This window comes from Oncorhynchus keta, chromosome 25 (genome assembly GCF_023373465.1).
Source record: "Oncorhynchus keta strain PuntledgeMale-10-30-2019 chromosome 25, Oket_V2, whole genome shotgun sequence".
Lineage (NCBI taxonomy): Eukaryota > Metazoa > Chordata > Actinopteri > Salmoniformes > Salmonidae > Oncorhynchus > Oncorhynchus keta.
This window is the reverse complement of record NC_068445.1, coordinates 4043219-4067346: the sequence shown is the minus strand read 5'-3', so window position 1 is coordinate 4067346 and position 24128 is coordinate 4043219. Positions and strand designations below refer to the sequence as shown.

The 24128-nt window shown below is 44.3% G+C and overlaps 1 protein-coding gene across 9 annotated transcripts in view; it reads left to right on the top strand.

Moving 5' to 3' along the window:
• Positions 1–24128, top strand: part of LOC118358022 (multiple C2 and transmembrane domain-containing protein 1-like) — a 213395-nt gene that overhangs the window by 79066 nt on the left and 110201 nt on the right. For all 9 annotated transcript variants that reach the window (XM_052478509.1, XM_052478513.1, XM_052478508.1 and 6 more), the window contains exon 2: positions 15079–15196. In XM_052478509.1, the coding sequence (XP_052334469.1) occupies positions 15079–15196 (118 nt within the window). The remainder of the gene's footprint in view (positions 1–15078; positions 15197–24128) is intronic.

The following is a 24128-nucleotide window of genomic DNA, read 5'->3' as shown; positions in this document are numbered from 1 at the left end:
GGCCAGATGGCGTATTGAATGTGTGTGCGATGTAGACGGGGTTTGAGGATGGATTCCAGTGGGAGATGCCGTCAATTGAAAGGGGGATCCAGCATACTATTAGGGCACCCTGCACTACTTTCTTCAATGACTACTAAAATGATGGAGATACTCTTCAGTAGACACCTGTTTAGCATGTATCAGAGTAGCTCTGGTCTGATAATACTTGAGAGGGACCACTTCCCCCTCCTCTGAGAGACTGATGAGAGGTGTTCTAAACGGCAGCACTGTCGCTCTCAGGATATCCCAAACTGCTTTGGACAGGTTTGTACTCACTGCGGGCTCTTATTATTATGTAAAATGAAGGGATGCTCTACGCTAGAGACGCCAGAAACGTTTTCCCTTCCCTTTCCACGTGTCACGCAGCCCAGATGTTGACCTGGCAGTTTAAGGCTGGAGATGGTTATGTTAACTGAGCTTTGCTATGCTGTTTTGGGCAACACTTCGCAGTGGCGTTGGTACAACCTAGTAATCACTCATACGGGAAATGTATGCATGCATGACTGTAAGTCGCTTTGGATAAAAGCAGAAGCTTAAATGGCATATATTTAACACTGTAAAGTTAAGATGGGTCCAAGGCAGCAACATACCTTCTCATGGTCTGAGGCTTTTAGTGCAAATTCTGTCTTAACTCTGTCCCACTCTAGATTTATCTTCATTTAGCTAGCTTTTCTCAGCATGACATTTCCATGGCTGAATCATAGCCTTTCTGTTATCCTGCATTGATATATTACAGTAGAACAATTCATTAATATCAAATGCCTTCTGAAAGCTATTATCCTATTTCCCCCTGTCGCTTAAAAGTCAAAGGAGCTGATTGGTGACTCTGTGAGTGGTGCTATAGTACTATTGCGTCATGGTTAATAGATAACAGGTATTGATGTATTTGGCTTTGTTGAGCTTAGCTGTGTTGCCTTGGTGATTCCTCAGTCATCCACAGGAGAAACATACTCGTTGTTTCACATATCCTGCCCAGGAAACTTCTGGACAAACTCACATTGACTTGATTGCACTGTATAATCTATTTAAGAATACATAGCCTGCAGTACTCGACCTATTATTACATTTAGCATGAACAATTTTCAAGGATTCTGTGTTCTTAAACTTTAATGAGCATATTATAAGATGTTAGAAATAGAGGTCGACCGATTATGATTTTTCAACACCGATACCGATTATTGGAAGACCAAAAAAGCAGCCACCGATTAATCGGACGGGTTTTTTTTATTTTTTATAATTACAATTACAACAATACAATACAACAATACAATTACAACAATACTGAATAAACACTTATTTTACTTAATATAATACATCAATAAAATCAATTTAGCCTCAAATAAATAATGAAACATGTTAAATTTGGTTTAAATAATGCAAAAACAAAGTGTTGGAGAAGTGTAATAGTGCAGTATGCTATATGTTATTAAGCTAACGTTTCAGTTCCTTGCTCAGAACACGAGAACATATGAAAGCTGGTGGTTCCTTTTAACACGAGTCTTCAATATTCCCAGGTAAGAAGTTTTAGGTTGTAGTTGTTATAGGAATTATAGGACTATTTCCCTCTATCATTTGTATTTCATTAACCTTTGACTATTGGATGTTCTTATAGACACTTTAGTATTGCCAGTATAACAGCAACACAACGACAACAGCCACCATTTCAATAAAATGCTAATTAATTACTTAAAAATCATACAATGTGATTTTCTGGATTTTTGTTTTAGATTCCGGCTCTCACAGTTGAAGTGTACCTATGATAAAAACTACAGACCTCTACATGCTTTGTAAGTAGGGAAAACCTGCAAAATCGGCAGTGTATCAAATACTTATTCTCCCCACTGTACATAAGAAATACATATTCAGACCCTTACTAATGAGACTCAAAATTGAGCTCAGGTTAGGGTTATTGATTGGACATGATTTGGAAAGGCACACACCTGTCTACTGATCCCACAGTTGACAGTGCATGTCTGAGCAAAAACCCATCCATGAGGTCCAAGGAATTGTCCGTAGATCTCCGAGACAGGATTGTGTCGATGCACAGATCTGGAGAAGGGTGCCAAAACATTTCTGCAGCATTGAAGGTCCCCAAGAACACCGTGGCCTCCATCATTCTTAAATGGAAGAAGTTTAGAACCAAGGAGAAGGGCCTTGGTCAGGGAGGTGACCAAGAACCTGAAGGTCACTCTGACAAAGCTCCAGAGTTTCTCTGTGGAGATGGGAGAACCTTCCAGAATGAAAACCATCTCTGCAACATTCCACCAATCAGTCCTTTATGGTAGAGTGGCCAGACGGACGCCACTCCTCAGTAAAAGGCACATGACAGCCCACTTGGAGTTTGCCAAAGGCACCTAAAGGACTTGCCAACCATGAGAAACAAGATTCTCTGGTCTGATGAAACCAAGATTGAACTCTTTGGCGTGAATGCCAAGCGTCACGTCTGGAGGAAACCTGGCACCATCCCTACGGTAAAGCATGGTGGAGGCAGCATCATGCTGTGGGGACGTATTTCAACGTCAGGGACTGGAAGACTAGTCAGGATCGAGGGAAAGATGAACGGATCAATGAGCCTAAGCACACAGCCAAGTAAACTCAGGAGTTGCTTCGGGACAAGACTCTGAATGCTCTTGAGTGGCCCAGCCAGACTCCAGACTTCAACCTGATTGAACATCTCTGGAGAGACCTAAAAATAGCTGTGCAGCATCGCTCCCCATCCAACCTGACAGAGTTGAAGAGGATATGCAGAGAAGAATGGGAGAAACTCACCAAATACAGGTGTGCCAAGCTTGTAGCGTCATAGCCAAGAAGACGCAAGGCTGTAATCGCTACCAAACGGAGCTTCAAAAAAGTACTGAGTAAAGGGACTGAGTACTTATTTAAATGTGATATCAGTTTTTTTTATTAATACATTTGCAAACATTTCTCAAAACCTGTTTGTCATTATGGGGTTTTGTGTGTAGATTGATGAGGAGGAAAAAACGATTGAATCCATTTTAGAATATAGCTGTAACGTAAACCAAATGTGAAAAAAGCAAAGGGGTCTGAATAATCATTGTGAGGTCTCTGCAAATCCCCAGCCCTATTATTACCCAGCCCAGAGTAATAACGGTGTATGTTATTATTCAGTTGTGTACTAACAGAACCTTCAGATGCAGGCCCATGACCTCTAGTAATACTCACTTTGGCAATAATAGCTTATGTTCCATTGTCCCTCTGCCACCCATAGCCTGCTATCCAGTTCAGCTATACATTTTCCCTCACTGCCACACTGACCGGCTGTATACCCCAAGACAACAGGTCTCTCTCTCCTCATTCCCCATTTATTGTACTTTCTTATCACTTCGCTGCGCTCTCTCTCTCTCCCTCCCTCTAGCTCGATCTCAATCTCATTCTCGGATATCCTCGACTCTCCTTTTGTTCTTCTTATACTCTCTTATACTCTTTGTTTTCCCACTTGTTAATGAACAGTGGCTTAGACTCGAGGCTGTGAGATGTCGTCATCTGCCGGGTGAGAGCATTCCAACACCAGTGCATAGAGATGAGAGCAGATACCCTCCATAAGGTTATATGAACAGCATGGTAAAGGTTGTTACGGTAGTCCTCTCCTTTTTTGGGATCAGGAGGCTCATTATCCCCATCACTAGCTATCATAGCCCTCTTTGCTTCTCCTTCTCTGGCTGAACATGTAGGAGGATGGCCCCAGACTACCAGTCCTGTATCATTAGTCTGCAGGATGACAGAAAAGACCAGGAAGAGCTCATTAGATGGAACACCTCTCCACACATCTCCTCTGGCTCGGTCTTCTGTCACATTCTGTCACACGCTGGGCCTGGGGGTCCTTCCGGCCTCAAGGGCTCTTCTCGGGAAATGAACCGTAATGTGATTCATTGTGTGCTGTTTTTGGAAAGTTTGTTTTGTACTTTGACTCACTTGCACAGCGCCGGGTTCTATGGAGTAAATGTTATTGTGATGTGGCCTATTGATGGTCACAGGTAACCAACCGCGTGTGAGTGTGTTCCCGGGGGCCTTAATGGGAAAGCACAGCGTGCGTCTGTGCGAGAGAGAGTTAAGAGGGGAAAAGTGGGTTAAGACAGACAGACCGAGAGGCAAACAGACAGACATAGAGAGTTGGAGAAGGAGAGACAAAAGAGAACGAGACAGAAGGAGAAGGAGTGTTATAGACAAGGAAGCAGCATGTGTGTTAATGAGAAATAAAGCAGCATGGTGTAGACTGGCAGAATGGCTGCGGTTATTCCTGGAAAGTGCTCAGACATCAGAGGTTGGGAAAGAGGGAGCTGACGGTGACTCACCTCTCCCCAGTGAATAGGCACCTCTAATGAAAGGAACTCTATAAGGAGATCCTCCATCTTCAATACTCCGTTAATGACTGGCTGTGGGAGGAGAGCCTGTTAACAGAAACGCTGATAGGTTTGCGGTGAGCGTTGAGGTCAAAGGTTCACAGAGTGGACTGTTGTCTGAATGGTCTGAGGTAACCCATGCTTTGTCCGTCATGGTACTGTAGAGCAACCCATTTTACTTGTAGATAAAGTTGATGCCTCAGAAATGGTCATTTAGAGACGCATTCACCCGGGATACATTATATCTCCTGAATAGCTGTCATACATCCAAGAGAAGAGTAACAGAGATAGCATCTGAGCTGACTTAGCAGAATGGAGGGAGCAGGGGACCTGTGTAGCTGTAGTGTGGGGTTCTGTTGGGTAGACTAATGTATAGGCTTCAGTACCACTGTACTGCCTTAGAGTGGGTAGGAGGTGGATTAACACTCCCCGCTGCTCAGAACTCATTCTCCGACACAAGCCAGGCTCAATCTCTCCTCCACTTCCACCGCCCACATATGTTCTCTATAATTGCACAAGCACGATTTCAGTGGAGCTGCCTCTCTGACATAGTTCAACTTGTTTCTACTGCTCCTCTGCCCAATAACCTCTCAGTCTGGGTGTGTGAGTTAGGTAGAAAGGTATTAAATAAAGAGGTATAACTGAAGACCAAAAGGTAGATTAGTGTGGGTGGCTGGTGTTTGATTAGATGAGTGTCTGTGTGTGTCAGTCACGTCTGCCATCCTGTTCTCATCCTGTTCTCAACACGTATGTTGTATTGATAACATCTGCTTGCTTTGTTGTGTGTGTGTGTGCTCATGCGTGTGTGTGTGCGCGCATGTGGTTGTGTGTGTGCTTGCGCACGTGTGTGTGTGTCCATATGATGGATGAGTCTGTCGCCTGAGCAGGGCCGACTTGTGAACGAGTTTGATGGTTTAAAATAAAACCATACAGTGCCATGCAAAAGTATTCATCCCCCTTGGCGTTTTTCGTATTTCGTTTCATGAAAACAGGTCATTTAATGTGATTTTTTGGGGGGGATTTTATGTAATGGACATACACAAAATAGTCCAAATTTGTGAAGTGAAAATGAAAAAAATAACTTGTTTCAAAAAATTATACAAAATAAAAAACGGAAAAATTGGTGCGTGCATATGTATTCACCCCCTTTGCTATGAAGCCCATAATAAGATCTGGTGCAACCAATTACCGTCAGAAGTCACATAATCAGTTAAATAAAGTCCACGTGTGCTATCTACGTGTCACATGATCTGTCACATGATCTCAGTATATATACACCTGTTCTGAAAGGCACCAGAGTCTGCGACACCACTAAGCAAGGGGCACCACTAAGCAAGCAGCACGTTGAAGACCAAGGAGCTCTCCAAACAGGTCAGGGACAAAGTTGTGTAGAAGTACAGATCAGGGTCGGGTTATAAAAAAATATCAGAAACTTTGAACATCCAACAGAGCAACATTAAATCCATTATTAAAAAATTGAAAGAATATGGCACCGCAACAAACCTGCCAAGAGAGGGCCGCCCACCACAACTCACGACCCAGGCAAGGAGGGCATTGATCAGAGATAACCCTGAAGGAGCTGCAAAGTTCCAACTGCGGAGATTGGTGTAACTGTCCATAAGACCACTTTAAGCCATACACTCCACAGAGCTGGGCTTTACAGAAGAGTGTCCAGAAAAAAGCCATTGCTTCAAGAAAAAAATAAGCAAACACGTTTTACATTTAAATACATGTGGAAGACTCCACAAACATATGTATGAAGGTACTCTGGTCATATGAGACTAAAATGTTGCTTTTTGGCCATCATCACAGTGAAGCATGGTGGTGGCAGCATCATGCTGTGGGGATGTTTTTCATCGGCAAGGACTGGGAAACTGGTCAGAATTGAAGGAATGATGGATGGCGCTAAATACAGGGAAATTCTTGAGGGAAACCTGTTTGTCTTCCAGAGACTTGAGACTGGGACAGGGGTTCACCTTCCAGCAGGACAATGACCCTAAGCATGTTGCTAAAGCAACACTCGAGTGGTTTAAGGGGAAACATTTAAATGTATTGGAATGGCCTAGTCAAAGCCCAGACTTCAATCCAATTGAGAATCGGTGGTATGACTTAAAGATTACTGTACACCAGAGGAACCCATCCAACTTGAAGGAGCTGGGGCAGTTTTGCCTTGATGAATGGGCAAAAATCCCAGTGGCTAGATGTGCCAAGCTTAGAGGCATACCCCAAGATACTTGCCGCTGTAATTGCTGCAAAAGGTGTCTCTACAAAGTATTGCCTTTGGGGGGTGAATAGTTATGCACACTCAAATTGTCTCATTTCTTTGTCTCGTGTGTTTCACAATAACACATATTTAGCATCATCAAAGTGGTAGGCATGTTGTGTAAATCAAATGATACAAACACCCCAAAAATGTATTTTAATACCGGGTTGTAAGGCAACAAAATAGGAGAAATGCCAAGGGGGGGTGAATACTTTCAGGTTGGCATGAAGGATCGGGAGACAGGCGCAGGAATGCATAATAGTTTTTTTTATTTCACCCTAATTACAGCGTGCCATGTGAAGGCACGGGGACGAAGACCAAACACGTATACAAAAAACAGGTTTGTGAGACCCAAACAAAAGAGCGAGGAGTACCTTGAATAAATAACACAAGCGCACAATGATACCTCATGTGACAAGACCCAAAATCATCTGTGAAATACACGTGGAAGGAAAGCCAAAACAACACAGCACAGGTACTCACACGACCAATGGACATTGGAACAAATATCAACAGCCCAATGGAAACCAAAAGGGCACATTTAAACAATTACAATCAAGGAAATGGGGACCGGAGGGCTCTGTGACACATAGACAGAAAAAAAGAATGATCTCTTTGCATTAGCTTGTGAAATATACGAACGCAGCAGAGTGTTGAAGCTGTGCCTGACAACAACCTATCCTTATAGTTTGGAGAACTAGCTGTTTCTCTATGAGTCATACTGTATGGTTGACGATAAGAACATAATGATTTAGGTCTACAGTATGTTTTTGAATAGCTCATTTGTGCTTTGTCATTATAGGGTATTGTGTGTAGATTGATGATGAGGGGGGGGGGGACTATTTAATCCATTTTAGAATAACCTAACAAATATGTGGATAAAGTCAAAGGGTCTGAATACTTTCCAAATGTACTGTAAATATTCATACCCCTGAGTCAGATGTTAGAATCACTTTTGGCACCGATTATACCTGTGAGTCTTTCTGAGTAAGACTCTAAGAGCTTTGCACACCTGGAATGTACAATGTTTGCACATTATTATTTTTAAAATTCTTCAAGCTCTGTAAAGATGGTTGTTGATCATTGCTAGTCAGCCATTTTCAAGTCTTGCCATAGATTTTCAAGACGATTTATGTCAAAATTGTAACTAGGCCACTCAGGAACATTCAATGTCGTCTTGGTAATCAACTCCAGTGCGTATTTGGCTTTGTGTTTTAGGATGTTGTCCTGCTGAAATGTGAATTTGTCTCCCAGTGGCTGTTGGAAAGCAAACTGAACCAGGTTTTCCTCTAGGATGTAGCCTGTGCTTATCTCTATTCCATTTTTTTAATGCTAAAGAATTCCCTAGTCCTTGCCGATGACAAGCATACCCATAACATGATGCAGTCACCACCATGCTTGAAATTATGAGGAGTGGTACTCATCAATGTGTTTTGTTGGATTTGTCTCAAACATAACGCTTTGTTTTCAGGACATAGAGTAAATTACTTTGCCACATTTTTTTTCAGTATTAATTTAGTGCCTTATTGCAAACCGGATGCATGTTTTGGAGTATTTGTATTCTGTACAGGCTTTCTTCATTTTCACTCTGTTAGTATAGGTTTGTGTTATGGAGTAACTACAACGTTGTTGGTCCTCAGTTTTCTCCTATCACAGCCATTCAACTCTGTAACTGTTTTAAAGTCGCCATTGGCCTGATCGGTTTCCTTCCTCTTCAGGCATCTGTATCTTTGTAGTGACTGGGTGTATTGATACACCAAGTGTGATAAATAACTTCACCATGCTCAAAGGGATATGCAATGTCTGCTTTTTTTTTTACCCATCAACCAATAGGTGCCCTTCTTTGCGAGGTATTGGTATCTCCCTTGGCCAGAGTGGTTGAATCTGTGTTTGAAATTCACTGCTCGACTGAGGGACCTTACAGATAATTGTATGTGTGGGGTACAGAGATGAGGTAGTCATTAAACAATCATGTTAAACTCCATTATTGCACACAGAGCGTGTCCATGCAATTTATTATGTGACTTGTTAAGCACATTTTGAATCCTCAACTTATTTAGGCTTGCCAATAACAATGGGGTTGAACACTTATTGACTCATGACATTTCCACTTTTCATTTTTTATTCATTTGTATACATTTCTAGAAACATAATTCCACTTTGACATTGTGTTATTGTGTGTAGGCTCGGGATACAGTTTAATCCATTTTAACGTGGAAAAAGTCACAGGGTGAGAATACTTTCTGAAGGCACTTTAAATGCATCCGATTGTAGTTGTTTGTTAAAGCTAGAGAGAGTCTCGGCTCTCTGGAGCCTAAATTTCGATTACATCCCTCCTATCGCATCCACATTTGATTTGATCTTCTGCTTATGTCAGTGTCTCCTTAATTAAAAATGATGTTTGTGTAAAGGAAATACAAAAGGGCCGAACCATTAGGGACCCACTGACAGGGGTCAAGTCACCCAAAGCAATTACTCTAACAACTGTTTGACTGATTGCTATTGATATCCAGCAGGAGTTGCTCATCATGGAATTGTATGTTTTCTAACAGCACTTTTCTCCCAAGCTTGACTTTAAAGAAGCTGCTGTACCAGCTAAAGTGTAATGAGGGATTTGGAAATGGGACTTCATTTTAACATCAACAACTGCTGCGCACAATTATGGAGTGTGTGCTTGTTACTGTTTCATCGTTGTTTTAATGTTGAAAGTTGCTATTCATTAGAAGATGTGAGACTTGTGTTGAAGATGAGATGTGTTTACTGCTTTATAGTGAGACGCTGGATTGATGATTGCAGTGGATTAATGGCTGCTTCTCTCAGTCCAATCCAGTGAGTCTGATCCACAGCCAGTGGTGGTTTAGAAGGAACTGTCTGTTTACACTACCAGTTTCTTATCTGACAGATGCTGTGGTTCATCATTGTAAGTAAGCAGACTTGTTCACACACTTGTGCATGGGCACACACACACACACACACACACACACACACACACACACACGGTTCCTTCCTATTTAATCCTGACACACACACACACACACACACACACACACACACACACAAATACTTTATTTGAATCCACAAATCATTATTAGTACAATACGGAGTCAAACATTTCAGGACAGAGATATCTGGACACCTAGGGAAACAAATTGAACCTTTTTCTCCACACTGCAAGGTTGCTCATAGCTGCCTCGCGTTGGTCTTAATGTAGGCCTGCAATCTGAAGGCCACATACTGACAGCATGTGGACATGTCCGAGGCTGTTCAGGCATGACATGAGGGGCCTGTATTTAAGCAGCTTGTCAGAAAAGGCCTGCTCCATGTGGCAGTCAAAGGAGCAGCCCACCTCCAAAATCAGCTTCTCTCTCTGCCCCCCCCACAAACAACAATATCTGGCTTATTCGGTATACAAGAAAACACATTACCATTGTTGGAATCGACTAAACTTTGAACATTGAGATATTAAATAAATGACAGAGAAGAAGCCTTGAATAGGAAGAGTGAAAGAGACTGGGTTGTGGAGTCAGAAGTTAATGGTTCTCTGTGGGAAGACAGATCGCTTCGGAATGTGTTGGGTGGAAGGGAGTAGAGCAACCGTTGAGATAGGGGAGACAGATGGACATCTGTGCACTAGGGGAAGGAGGGGTTGAGGTCAAGAGGTGAGGTCAGTTCCCCTTAAGGGAGTAATCAGTGTTTAGTATGTGGTTACCTTCTTCCTGTTGACACATAAGATACAAGGATTGGCGAGAGGAGGAGGAGTGTCCTAAAGTGAGACGTATATAACTGTGATGGTGAGAAATGTCTTGCTGTCTGAATACACCTCTACAGATCCTTTGGGAAGAATTAAACTTGGTTAAAGCCCCCCTCCCCCCCCACTTTGGCTTAGGAAGATAACATAACATGTGGTGTGTGTGTGTGTTTAAGCATAGCCTAGCAGTGGGCCTGTAACCGAAAGGTCGCCGGTTTGGATCCCCAAGGTGGAAAGATCAGCTGTTCTGCCCTGTTTATCCCCAACAACTGCTCCCTGAGTACTGATAATGTCGATTAAGGCAGCTCACCTCTCTGATTCAGAGGGGTTGGGTTAAATGCGGGAAGACACATTTTGGTTGAATGCAAATCAGTTGTGCAACTGACGAGGTATCCCACCACTTGAACAGTTTTGTGATTCATTTCTGTCCGAAAGTTCTGTGGGATGTGCACATTGGCAAACAGATGTTGACCCTTTTGCTAAGGCCACCTCTCTCACCGCCTCTAGCTTCATGACCGCAGGCAGGTTGAAAAGCCAATGGACAAGCTCCTCAACTGGTTCCCCCCGCCCACCAGAAACATTCAACTTATCTGAGCATCATTTATATACCCCTATACTGGATTCGGTGACCACACATGGGCTGGGGCACACTGGCATAGCCATTCTAGCCACTGGACGATTGCTAGGAGGAAGTTAGCAGCACTCCGCGCCTGTTTTTATGAGTGGGATTGGTTCAGGCAGCTTCTTCCCGCAGATAACTTGGAGAAAAGAGCCTTTGTACACATCAGATTTAATATCCACATTGAGCCTGAGGCAGTTGTACATCCTCAAGTGCATTGAACATTACACTATGTGATAAAGTACCAATGGCGTCTCTAAAGTCCATAGACACACACACGCACACTGATGCAAATGAATGTCCCTGGCACCTGGCTGCATTGAAACAATAAGCCATTGTGTTTATCCAAATCAGCTGCCACGTGCATCCCACACCTCGATCCTCAAAAACATTTTCACTGCAGCAATTACACTTGTCCTGTCCAACAACAACATGACACCACAGCACCTCCCCATGCTAAACAAGCTCTGGAACTCAGTCCAGCTCAGTCCAAGCCAGAGGCTAGGGAAGCACAGTTGCTCATTAGGGCAGTGGCTCATTTCCATGGGACAGATTAAATGGTCAGGAACAACTCCTGGGCCAGGCCCGACTCCCAGTAGATGCAGAGGGGAGAAGTGGTGACTGGTTTAGTTTGTTAGGATGTTGCTCATGCAGTAGCTCTTCCAGGGGTCCAAGTGGTGAGGACAGCAGAGAGCTGAGCAGAGTACAGTGGCTGTGTGACTAGCTGAGAGGTTTGTCATGAGTGGTCTAATAATGGGGAAAGAAAGCTGCGACGCAATGAAGGAGGTGGAGGCACAGAGTGGAAATGACCTGCCACTACCATGAGGAATGTCTCATACACTCATACCCCTCGAGGCCACAGAACCTCATAATACCTTTGTAAAGACAGTGCTGGTATGAAGAATAACCCCCTGAGTAGGAGTTGATATCCTTAGTTAATATCCGGTGAGATAATCAACTTCAAGAGCCACTTGAGGTATTTTCGGTGCACAGTGTGAGGCTGTGGGCTGAACTGAATGGAAATCTTGCGACAAGGTCTCGATAAGAAGCAGTGATACGAGTGCGAATTCACTTGTGATTGAGCTGTTGAGCTGTTCGTACGTATGGGACCACCCATACGTAAACAAACATGCACGCCTGACTGTAAGTCGCTTTTTGGATTAAAACGTCTTTCAAGACCTGCTATTTCCAGGTGAAAGCTATGATCCCTTGTTAAATCCACTTCAGTCAGTGTAGATGAAGGGAAGGAGACGGGTTAAGGACGGATTGTTAACCCTGGAGACAAATGAGACACGGACTGCGTATCAAATCACATTTTATTTTGTCACATGCGCCGAATACAACAAATGTGAAATGCTTACTTTACAAGCCCTTAACCAACAATGCAGTTTTAAGAGAAATAAGAGTCAAAACAAAGATTTACTCAATAAACTATAGTAAAACAAAACAAAAGGCAACAATAAAATAACAATATCAAGGCTACACACAGGGGTTACCGGTACTGAGTCAATGTGCGGGGGTACAGGTTAGTCGAGGTAATGGAGGTAACATGTACAGTAAGGTAGGGGTAAAGTAACTATGCATAGATAATAAACAGCAAGTAGCAGCAGGGCAAAAAAGGCGGGGGTCAATGCAAAGCTTGGGGGTAGAAGCTGTTAAGAAGCCTTTTGGACCTAGACTTGGAGCTCCTGTACAGCTTGCCGTGTGGGAGCAGAGAGAACAGTCTATGACTAGGGTGGCTTTGACAATTTCTCGGGCCTTCCTCTGACACCGCCTGTTATAAAGGTCCTGGATGGCAGGAAGCTTGGCCCCAGTGATGTACTGGGTCGTACGCACTACCCTCTGTAGCACCTTGCGCTTGGAAGCCGAGTATGTGTGTCATTCAGAGGGTGAATGGGCAGGACAAAAAGTTTAAGTGCCTTTTAACGAAGTATGGTAGGTAGGCCAGGTGCACCGGTTTGTGTCAAGAACTGCAACGCTGCTGGGTTTTTCCACGCTCAGTAGTTTCCCGTGTGTATCAAGAATGGTCCACCATCCAAGGACATCCAGCCGACTTGACACAACTGTGGGAAGCATTGAAGTCAACATGGGCCATGAAACGCTTTCGGCACCTTGTAGAGTTCATGCCCCAACAAATTAATGCTGTTCTGAGTGAAAAAAAGGGGGGGTTGCAACTCAATATTAGGAAGGTGTTCCTAATATTTGGTATACTCAGTGCATGCAGATCCTCTCAAACTCTTTCAGGTTGGATAGGGAGCGTCGCTGAACAGCTATTTGCAGGTCTCTCCAGAGATGTCCGATTGGGTTCAAGTCCGGGCTCAGGTTTGGCCACTCAAGGACATTCAGAGACTTGTCCTGAAGCCACTCCTGTGTTGTCTTGGCTGTGTGCCAACACCACTAAGCAAGGGGCACCACCAAGCAAGCCACACTATGATGACCAATGAGCTCTCCAAACAGGTCAGGGACAAAGCTATGGAGAAGTACAGATAAGGGTTGGGTTTTTAAAAAATATCAGAAACTTTGAACATCCCACGGAGCACCATTAAATCCATTTTTAAAAAATGGAGAAAAAAAATGTCACGACAACAAACCTGCCAAGAGAGGGCCGCCCACCAAAACTCACGGACCAGCCAAGGAGGGCGTTAATCAGAGAGGCAACAAAGAGACCAAAGACAACCCTGAAGGAGCTGCAAGCTCCACAGTGGAGATTGGAGTATCTGTCCATAGGAACACTTTAAGCTGTACACTCCACAGAACTGGGCCTTACGGAAGAGTGTCCAGAAAAAAATATGCAATCATGTTTGGTGTTCGCCAAAAGGCATGTGGGAGACTCCCCAAACATATGGAAGAAGGTACAGATGAGACTAAAATTTTGCTGATTGGCCATCAAGGAAAACACTATGTCTGGCGCAAACTCAACACCTCTTATCACCTGAGGACACCATCCCTACAGTGAAGCGTGGTGGTGGAGCATCATGCTGTGGCGATGTTTTTCATCAGCAGGGACTGGGAAACTGGCAGCATCATGCTGTGGGGATGTTTTTCATCAGCAGGGACTGGGAAATTCTTGACGGAAACCTGTTTCAGTCTTCCAGAGATTTGAGGCTGGGTCGGAGGTTCACCTTCCAGCAGGACAATGACCCTAAGCATACTGCTATAGCAACACTCGAGTGGTTTAAGGGGAAACATTTAAATGTTTTGGAATGGCCTAGTCAAAGCCATAGTTATGCAGGCTCAAGTTTTCCGTTTTTTTTGTTGTGTTTCTTGTTTGTTTCACAATAAAAAAAGAATTCTAAATGCTAAAAGTATGTAGGGGAAACACTAGTGTTTTGTGTAGCTTAAGCGCCTTACGTGCCAAGATGACCCTATTCAGAGAACTCTCTCTCTCTTTCTCTCTCTTTCTCTCTCTTGTCGCAGCCTGGATGATGCTAGCGCCAGGGCAGGCTATTCTTAGCATCTCAAACCCAGAGAGCTGGGGATACGTGACAGGGAAACCCACGCAGGGCAGGCGTCTCGAATGGAGTAGAGTGAGAGTGAGGGGGAGACCCTCCTAGCAGACCTCCCATCACAGTGTAGCCTTCTAATGAGTTTGCTGCACCAGGGTGAGCCCAGGGGGGAGCTGGGTCTGTTTTTAGGACATTCAGGGTCACAGTCAGGACCTGGCTATGGGGACACAGACAGCTAGGGCCGGTTTCAGGGACACAGATTAAGCCTAAATCTGGACTAAAAATCATGGTCAATGGAGAGTCTGTGGTCACTCACTGAATGTTCATACTCTGGGATACCGGCCCTCAGTGTTTCCTTAGATGTAATCTTAGGCGGAGCGCAAAGTCCCCCAAAACAGCACCCAGGGCTAGAGACACTAAGGTCTAGATTTTACCCAGTGATGCCAGAGAATATAGCACAATCCATTTAACACAGCACACACATGACATATCCAATGAGCGGTGTCCTCCATTTCTTTGATTTTCATTGGTGAGGTCACTATGCGTGTCATAGTGGATGAGTGTTTCTGATTAACTTCTATTTGTTGTGTGTTTCTTTGCAGGGCATCAACATTGTGGAGCCAAGTAATGCTGAGACCGCCCTTGTTACCAACCCAGGGATGTACCAGCTGGACATCATACTGAAGAAAGGACACAACCTCGCCATCAGGGACAGAGGAGGTACGAACTACTGCTGGGGTCTCTCTCTCTCTCTCTCTCTCTCTCTCTCTCTCTCTCTCTCTCTCTCTCTCTCTCTCTCTCTCTCTCTCTCTCTCTCTCTCTCTCTCTGTGTGAAGCACTAATTCACATGAAACAAAGAAGGTGGTGGCTTTAGTCTAGTACCCTTTCCCTGTCCTCCGTTTCTCTCTGTGAACAAATAGGCTTCTCTCTGACACTTCTCTCTCTTTCTCTCATGTTCTCATTTCCCTCTCCTCGCTCTGTCTCTCATCTCCCCCTCTGTCAACGGTTGATCTCACTTCAAACACTCCACCCCTCCCTATCTTCTCTCTCTCTCTTTCTCTCTTTGAGAGCTCTCTTCAGTTTTCAAGGTATGAGAACAGAGGTAAGGGAGAATAGGAGTTAGTGAGAACAAATGTCATGCATTGACACATTCTCAAACTCGCAATTGATGTTTTACTTTATTGGATGTTTATGACAAATTGTTTCTCTAATTTGTAGCAGACAACTTTATTACGAATGTACAATTCCAATGAATTAAATCACATTTTGTCTAGACTCAAAGTAAGAGTTCAGCTATAGTTAACTGAATACTATTCTCAGGGATGGTGAGACCGATCCTTGAGTGACACCCCAGCCTCCGCTCTCTCCCCAGCCCCAGCCTGTCTCTATGCTGGAGAAGATAGCTCTGTGATTGTCTCTTTGCTAGCCAGCCTTGTTTCAGCCTTGTTTCTGTGCTGCTGGTGGACAGAATTGGTCTCATTAGTAAGTGCTATGACAAGCGCTATGGCAGGCCTCCTTAGTCTTTCTCTCACTCTCTCTCGCTCTCACTCGCTCACTCTCTCTCACACCCCCACTAATTTCCCTCAGAACAGCCTCAATTCTTTGGGGCATGGACTCTACAAGGTGTTGAAAGTGTTCCACAGGGATGCTGGCCCATGTTGACGCCAATGTTTCCCACAGTTGTGTCACATTGGCTGGATGTCCTTTGGGTGGTGGACCATACTTTATTACACACGGGGAAATCATGAGCGTGAAAAACCGAGCGCCGTTGCAGTTCTTGAGAGTCAAACCACAATCCATGTCTCAAGGCTTAAAAGGTGTTATTTAATCTGTCTCCTCCCCTTCATCTCCACTAATTGGAGGGGATTTAACAAGTGTCATGGAAAGAGTGGGTGTTCCTAATGTTTTGAACACTCACTGTAATTGCAGCCAGAGTTGAATTTTTTTATTTTTTTATTTTACTTTTATTTAACTAGGCAAGTCAGTTAAGAACAAATTCTTATTTTCAATGACAGCCTAGGAACAGTGGGTTAACTGCCTGTTCAGGGGCAGAACGACAGATGTGTACCTTGTCAGCTCAGGGATTTGAACTTGCAACCTTGCGGTCACTAGTCCAACGCTCTAACCACTAGGCTACCCTGCCGCCCCAGGGTAGCCTAGTGGGATGACTGTTAATGCAATGCTCATGATGTGTGCCAGCGGAAAGCAACCGAATGCACAGAGATGTGTATCTCAGTGTGTCAAACAGATAGTTGTATTTCTTACAGATTCTCCAAGTCTTTTTATGTTTTTATGGGGTTATCCTCTCCCCTTAAGCCATAAAAGGGACACTGTAGTAAAAAGAAATAACCCTTTATTTTTTTATGATCGTGCTCATACTGAACCGATAGAGGCGAAACCCTAGGTGCTCTCTTACAGCGTATCAACGACAGTCTTTCAAAGAGAAGTAGCACATTGCTGTCCTCAGAGGTGCTCCTCCCTGGGTGCCTGGCAGGCTTCAGCCCGAGCCCGGATCTATCTCAGTCCAGGCATGAATCATCCGTGTGTGTACGTGTATGCGTGCGTATCTGGGAACGTGTGTGTGTGTGTCGTGCCAGCGAGCAAGCATTGGTCTCAGAAACCAATGGGACACCCTGACAAGAGGAGAGGGAGAGGGATGGATATATATATATAGAGTAGGAGGCCAAAATTCTCCCTGATCCTACCTTTTCACCCCCACATAGACTTCAGGCCTTTTTGTCGTCAGATAGACTTGTCATATAGGAGGAAAATATATACTCCCCCAAAGTGGCTCTCTCTCATCTAGAGATGACAAGGAATCCTGTGCTGCCTGCATGGCACTGCCCAGCTTATAGCGGGCTGGGACGTCAGGCTGAACCTCTCACTCATTTTCAAAAGCAACAGCCTGGCCCGCTTGGAAATGGCTGTAGAGCCTCCTCCTAGCTTATGTTGCGCTCTTTCCATACTGCGTAAAAGTCATCCAGCCATTTGTATGGGTTTATGGGCTTTGTTTGCGTGTCTGTGCAACTGGGCACGCGTGTGTCCTAGTGTACATACGCGCGTGCCTGTCTGTGTATGGTCATAGATCTCCAATCCTTGACAAGTGAACAGCAACCTCTCTTTGTCACATAACTCATCAATAATACGTCATTCTCCTAGGCCTGATGCACTCACCCCTGTCCAAATTGTCACTGATTGTGAGCCTTTAATGACAACCTCTGGTGAGGCACTACATGGCTCTGACCCAGGTAAGGCCCCACTGCCTGATCTCCCCCAGAGGATTGCATTGGTTGTCACTTGGTGATGGGTGATGGGGTGGGGGGTACTGTCCCCAATGTCACACACCTGTCGAGGAAAAAGACAGCCAGCTTGGTGGGGGGTGACGGGGAGTGTCAGTGGCCTAGTCACGGTCTGCTAACCAGCTTCACCTCAGATGAAAGACAACGCTACAGTACCTGCAGTGGTACAGTAAACTAGATCACCATCTCTCTGTCTATCTGCTTATCTGCTTGAGTGTGTTTTGTAGAGATGCTAGATGAAGGTAGGTTGGACACAAATGATGCGTAGACCAGACAAGTAATGGGAGTGGGGTGTCAGAATTCTTGCTGTCCAAATGTTTTCATTAAACCATTTGAGTGAGTGTGTTTTTCCTGTTCTTTATTTGACTATTTCTGTAGTGAAGGCTTGGTTTCTGGATGCAGTCGGGGTGTGTGTGGATTTGTGTCAGAGGCTTGGGTTCAGGTGGCATGTGATTGGAGAGGCTGTATTCCCTAGATGTACTTTTTGAGGTTTATATGCAGGGTCAGGCTTACGTTCTGGTTATGTGTGTGTGTGTGTGTGTGTATACAGTACGTGCCTGCGTGTGTATGTGGGTGCCTCCGTGTTGTGCATGTGTGCTTGTGTGTCTGTATGTATGCACCTGCATATATTTCTTTCTTTCTTTGTGTGTGTGTGTGTGTGTGTGTGTGTGTGTGTGTGTGTGTGTGTGTGTGTGTGTGTGTGTGTGTGTGTGTGTGTGTGTGTGTGTGTGTGTGTGTGTGTGTGTGTGTGTGTGTGTGTGTGTGTGTGTGTGTGTGTGTGTGTGTGTCCTGGGGAGAGGAACTTGCTGGGGAAATCCCCCACTCAGGGACAGTTGAGAGAGGAGATGCTCGAAGTGCTTTGATAAAAATACAGAACCCTCCACACAGGCTTTTGATTTGTATTTGAATGTATTGTATTGTTTTTGGTCAGCGATGATGCTTTTGGGTGATTTTGATGTGTGCGTGGGGTTTCTGTCTGGCTGGAAGGTCCCAATGCAGCCAGGTTTCAGCCCCCTGGCAGGTGTTTGGCTAAAACGTCCTGTTTACTCGGTCAAGTTCATGATGCCTTTGACCTTAACAAGGGCCCCAGGACCAGTGGAAGCAGAATAGCCCCATCACATCAAAGATCCACCACCATATTTTACAGTAGGTGTGAGGTTACTGTTCTGCATATGCATTGTTCTTTCGAAGGCCAAACCCAGCGTGTGCGTGGCCAAAGACCTCTATATTCGTGTCATATGAGCATATCAACGGTTTCAATCCAAGTGCGAATAAATACCGTTTTGCGAGCTCAAGGCGATGCTATGGCCAGACAGTAAACATGCATTGCGAGAGAGTTGTTGAACTTTGCCTTCTTCCCGTCACGCTTCATTGAATCTTCCACTCTCGTTTTGCACTTCTGCCGTGTCGCCACCATCAGTTGAGGCATTACCCTTTTCAAATATCCAGCTGTGTCATTGCTCTGTTGCATATTTCTTCAAATGTTCTTCAATATCTATTTATTTGTCATCACCTTGCAATATTATCGCCTTGATAGATGATTTGGTTACTGTATTTGTTCAATGTCATTGCATCATGTCATGTTTCTAACCCAGGCAGAATATTTTTTATTTAACCTTCTTTAACTTAAGAACAAATTCTTATTTACAATGACGGCCTAGGAACAGTGGGTTAACTGCCTTGTTCAGGGGTAGAACAACAGATTTTGACCTTGTCAGCGCAGGGATTCGATCCACCAACCTTTCGGTTACTAGGCTACCTGCCACTTCTACAAATATGCAGGAGCTAGCACACAAGTATATGATACTTCTCTGCAATTGTGTGGATTTTGTTTGTTGCTACTTTATCGATGGGGACTGTTAACCACACAGGTCTCGATTATTTGCGCTCTACCCTGCCAATACCCTCATCCCTATATCCCTCCAATTCCCAATCTCTCCATCCCTGAGGCTGATCATTAAGGAGGTGATTTGTGAGGTGGAGAACAGGTGGGAAAAAGACGGTGTGGTCAGTATCTCTACTCGTGAGGGTGTGTCGGAGAGAGGACCCCTCGGACCATCCATGGAAATGTCCGCCCATAGCCGTCAGTAAAAAGTCACAGGTTTGGTGTGAGTCTGTTGAGCGAAGAGATGTGTCATTCTGTGCTGTTGAGCATGTCCGGAATGAGCCTAGGGTACTGTATAATGTGGTGTGAAGTGACATTACCACTCCTCACACTGACTCCATGCCAGGGCTCTGTCCCGTCACAGCTTTGGGTGTCAAGAGCAGGTGACAAAACATCTGCTCGAGGATTTTACTATTCTCATCACACCGCTAAGTCACACCAAATTACTGAAATTCGTCTTATTATCTCAGCTTACACAGTGTATTTTTTTGACTGTGCAGGGGCTTGAGTCATTGCCCATATTACGAGAGAGAGGACTCAGAGGGTGGTAAGGAGAAGTATTTTGTCTACTCATTATCATTATCATAGTGCTGATTGAATAGTGATTACTGCTCAGACAGTGTTCTGGCCGTGACTGAGCCCTCCTCCTTGCGTTAGAAAGCCGATTGACCAGGATCGAATGTGTTAGATGGAGCTGGTTGAACTTGTCCTCTTGGATACATGTTTGAGCTAAGTGTATGACGAAGGGGGAGACAGAGCTTAAGGATGGGTTCCACTCTGTATATAACTTGGAGGTGAGAAATGGTGTACAGGTGGCACATGAAGTGAAAACATGACTCTTGTGTCAGGAGGTTGCAGAATTGAAAGCACGGCCAATAGTGCACGTGCGCTTGAGGGCCGTAAGAGCACGACAGGGTAATCCACACAGACAACTTCCAACCCCTCGTCACTACTACACCAGTGTAAATGGACCCCTCACTTCAGTTGTCCATCACTTTAATAGCATCTCAATGCTGCGGTTAACCAGCTTATCAGATCTTATGAAATATGTTACTAAGGCAATTGTAATAATAGCACTACTGATGCTATGAATGCAATAGTTACCATTTTGTGGGTATGCAGTAAGAGAAAACGGAGGACATTTTTTGGCTAGCATTAGGTACTTTTACTGAGGGATATGTCTGTGTGGGTTGGAGCACAGATGTATGTATGGATCTGGGTTGGCGTAATGATAATGAAGTGTACATTTATTTATAGGCCGGGTAGTTTGAGCCTTGAATGCTGATTGGCTGACAGCCGTGGTATATCAGACCTGCTCTAATTACGTTGGTAACCACTTTATAATATCAATAAGACACCTTGGGGGTTTGTGGTATATGGCCAATATACCCTTTATATATATATATATATATATATATATATATATATATACACACATATACACATATATACACACATATACTTTTATAAATATACACATATACACATATACATATATACATATATATATACATATATATATATATATGTGTGTGTGTGTGTGTGTGTGTGTGTGTGTGTGTGTGTGTGTGTGTGTGTGTGTGTGTGTGTGTGTGTGTGTGTGTGTGTGTGTGTGTGTGTTAATGGGGTTTTCTTATGATATAGTTCCTCTGTGGAGCGTCCAATCCATACATTCCTCTATATGGCACAGTGAAGAGGGATTGCAGGCAGGAAAATGGGAGACACCGCACCGCACAGACTCGACTCAGACCTCAATCTAGGTCGTGAGCGTAGGGCTGCCGCTGTCGTTTGTTCTGGAGTGATGTGTTTTAAGACTCTGCCATTGACCAGATCTCCACTTCTTCCTTATAGCTAATGAAATGCCTCAGTGAGCTGCTGGCCCCTGCTTTCACTAAGGTCCTCATAAATGACACTGCCCTGACAGGTAATCTGACAGCCAGACCATAGCACGACTGCTATTATTTTGGGATCTGATGACATCATCAGTCTCGATGTGGAATTGTAATTACCTGGTTATGACTTCTCATTAAATTATTCACGGTCTTGTCGGCTCGTTGGCTTGTCTTGATTAACAGTGCCGTTCATTAAAAATATTGAATACCGTTCACCAATTTAATATCCAGATAATACCAAATGTGTCATAATGTAATTCTAATAGAAACCACTGTTGAAGTCATTCATTACAAGTTCCCTCTTGAACTTAGAGAAAAATAGAGAACAGCCTCATCCCCAGCCTCATCCCCTCAGGTCTTCTGGGCACGAAGCCCACACCAGGTCTACTGTATGTCACTGAGCCAGAGCAATGGCGTCATCCCTCCTCCTGACAGACTAGCTCAAGACCTGCTCCTTGTCATCCCTGTTCCCTCTCCTGGCACTAGCCTTGGTGGCCATGGAGGGAAGGAGAAATAGTTTGTGTGTGTGTCCTTTGTCCAGTCTCTTGTGGTCAAGCCTGTGTTAAAAGCAGAATATGACGGAGGTCATAGAATCAGCTCATAAGGCCTTATAAGGCCTCAATAAGGCCTTATAAGGCCTCAATAAGGCCTTGTACTGAGTTAATAGCACAGGAGTGGTGCGGCCATGCCGATCGCAGATAGAAAAGTATGGTTTCCCTATGATGCTCAGAGGCCTTTGTTGTAATGTATTTTTTTGCTAAATGGCTTGTATATATATTTTGATAACAAGAGGGTGGAACCGTGAAAGGAGAAAGGCGGTGTAGAGCAGAAGGCTTGAGTTGAAATGAGCTGTAGCTGAGAGGTAGAGAGCAAGATTTCACTAGAGTTGTAAACACACAGGGTTGCAAAGCCACCGGTAATTTACCAAATTTAATTAACAGGCCATCTATGATAACTTTGGTCGTTTATACTTGAATAACTTTTAAAGAATCTATTCAAATATATTCATTTTTTTGTATGTGTCCATATTGTCCATGCAAAGAGTCCGGGTGGCCATTTGATTAATTGTTCAGCAGTCTTATGGCTTCGGGGTAGAAGCTGTTAATGAGCCTTTTGGTCCTAGACTTGGCGCTCCGGTACCGCTTGCCATGTGGTAGCAGAGAGAACAGTATATGACTTGGGGCCTTCCTCTGACACCGCCTAGTATAAAGGCGATCAGGCCGTTCATTAACAGCTTCTACCCCCATGGCAGGAAGCTTGGCCCCAGTGATGTACTGGGCCATATGCCCTACCCTCTGTAGCGCCTTACGGTCAGATGCTGAGCAGTTGCCATACCAGGCGGATGCTCTCGATGGTGCAGCTGTAGAACTTTTTGAGGATCTGGGGACTTATGCCAAATCTTTTCAGTCTCCTGTGGGGGACTCTTCACAACTGCCCTCTTCACAACTGTCTTGGTGTGTTTGGACCATGATAGTTCGTTGGTGATGTGAACACCACGGAACTTGAAACTCTCCACCCGCTCCACTACAGCCCTGTCAATGTTAATGAAGACCTGTTTGGACCTCCTTTTCCTATATGATGTCACCTAAAACAGTGTAGATGAAGGGGAGGAGACAGGTTAAAGAAGGATTTTTAAGTCTACTGAAAAGTCTACTGTATTGTGTATGTGTGCCATTCAGAGGGTGAATGGGCAAGACCAAATATTTAAGCGCCTTTGAACGGGGTATGGTAGTAGGTGCCAGGCGCACCGGTTTGTGTCAAGAACTGCAGCGCTGCTGGGTTTTTCTCAACAGTCTCCCGTGTGTATCAAGAATGGTCCACCACCCCAGAGGACAACCAGCCAACTTGACACGACTGTGGGAAGCATTGGAGTCAACATGGACCAGTATCCCTATGAAACGCTTTTGACACCTTGTAGAATCCATGCCCCGATGAATTGAAGCTGTTCTGAGAGCAAAAGGGGTGAGGGGTGCAACTCAATAATAGGAAGGTGTTCCTAATGTTGTGTACACTCAGTGTACGTGTACATACATACATACATACATACATACATACATACATACATACATACATACATACATACATACATACATACATACATACATACATACATACATACATACATACATACATACATACATACATACATACATACATACATACATACATACATACATACAATACATACATACAATACATACATACATACATACAGGTAGCCTAGGGAAATGTGTTTTTATTGGTCGGGATTTTCTAATGCTCGTCTTGTGGGTTCAGCATACAGTTCACACGATATGAACAGCAGAAAACCATGCTGTCATATGTGTTTCACCGGAAAATAGGTTGGTGGTATATCCCAATGATCCAGGTATGACGTACACACCTTCTGTCTTCTGGGCTGGCAGACACTACTGTTGAGTCAGGATAGTGGTGGCAGTATGGGCCCACTCCCTTCAACTGACCTGACTCTGTTTGGAGGGACCTCAGCCGGTGATGTCAAAAGTGATGTCAAACATGTGTTGTTGACAGCTACCACTGGGTGATGCACATTTTCTCTCAGGTGTAGGACCGTATGA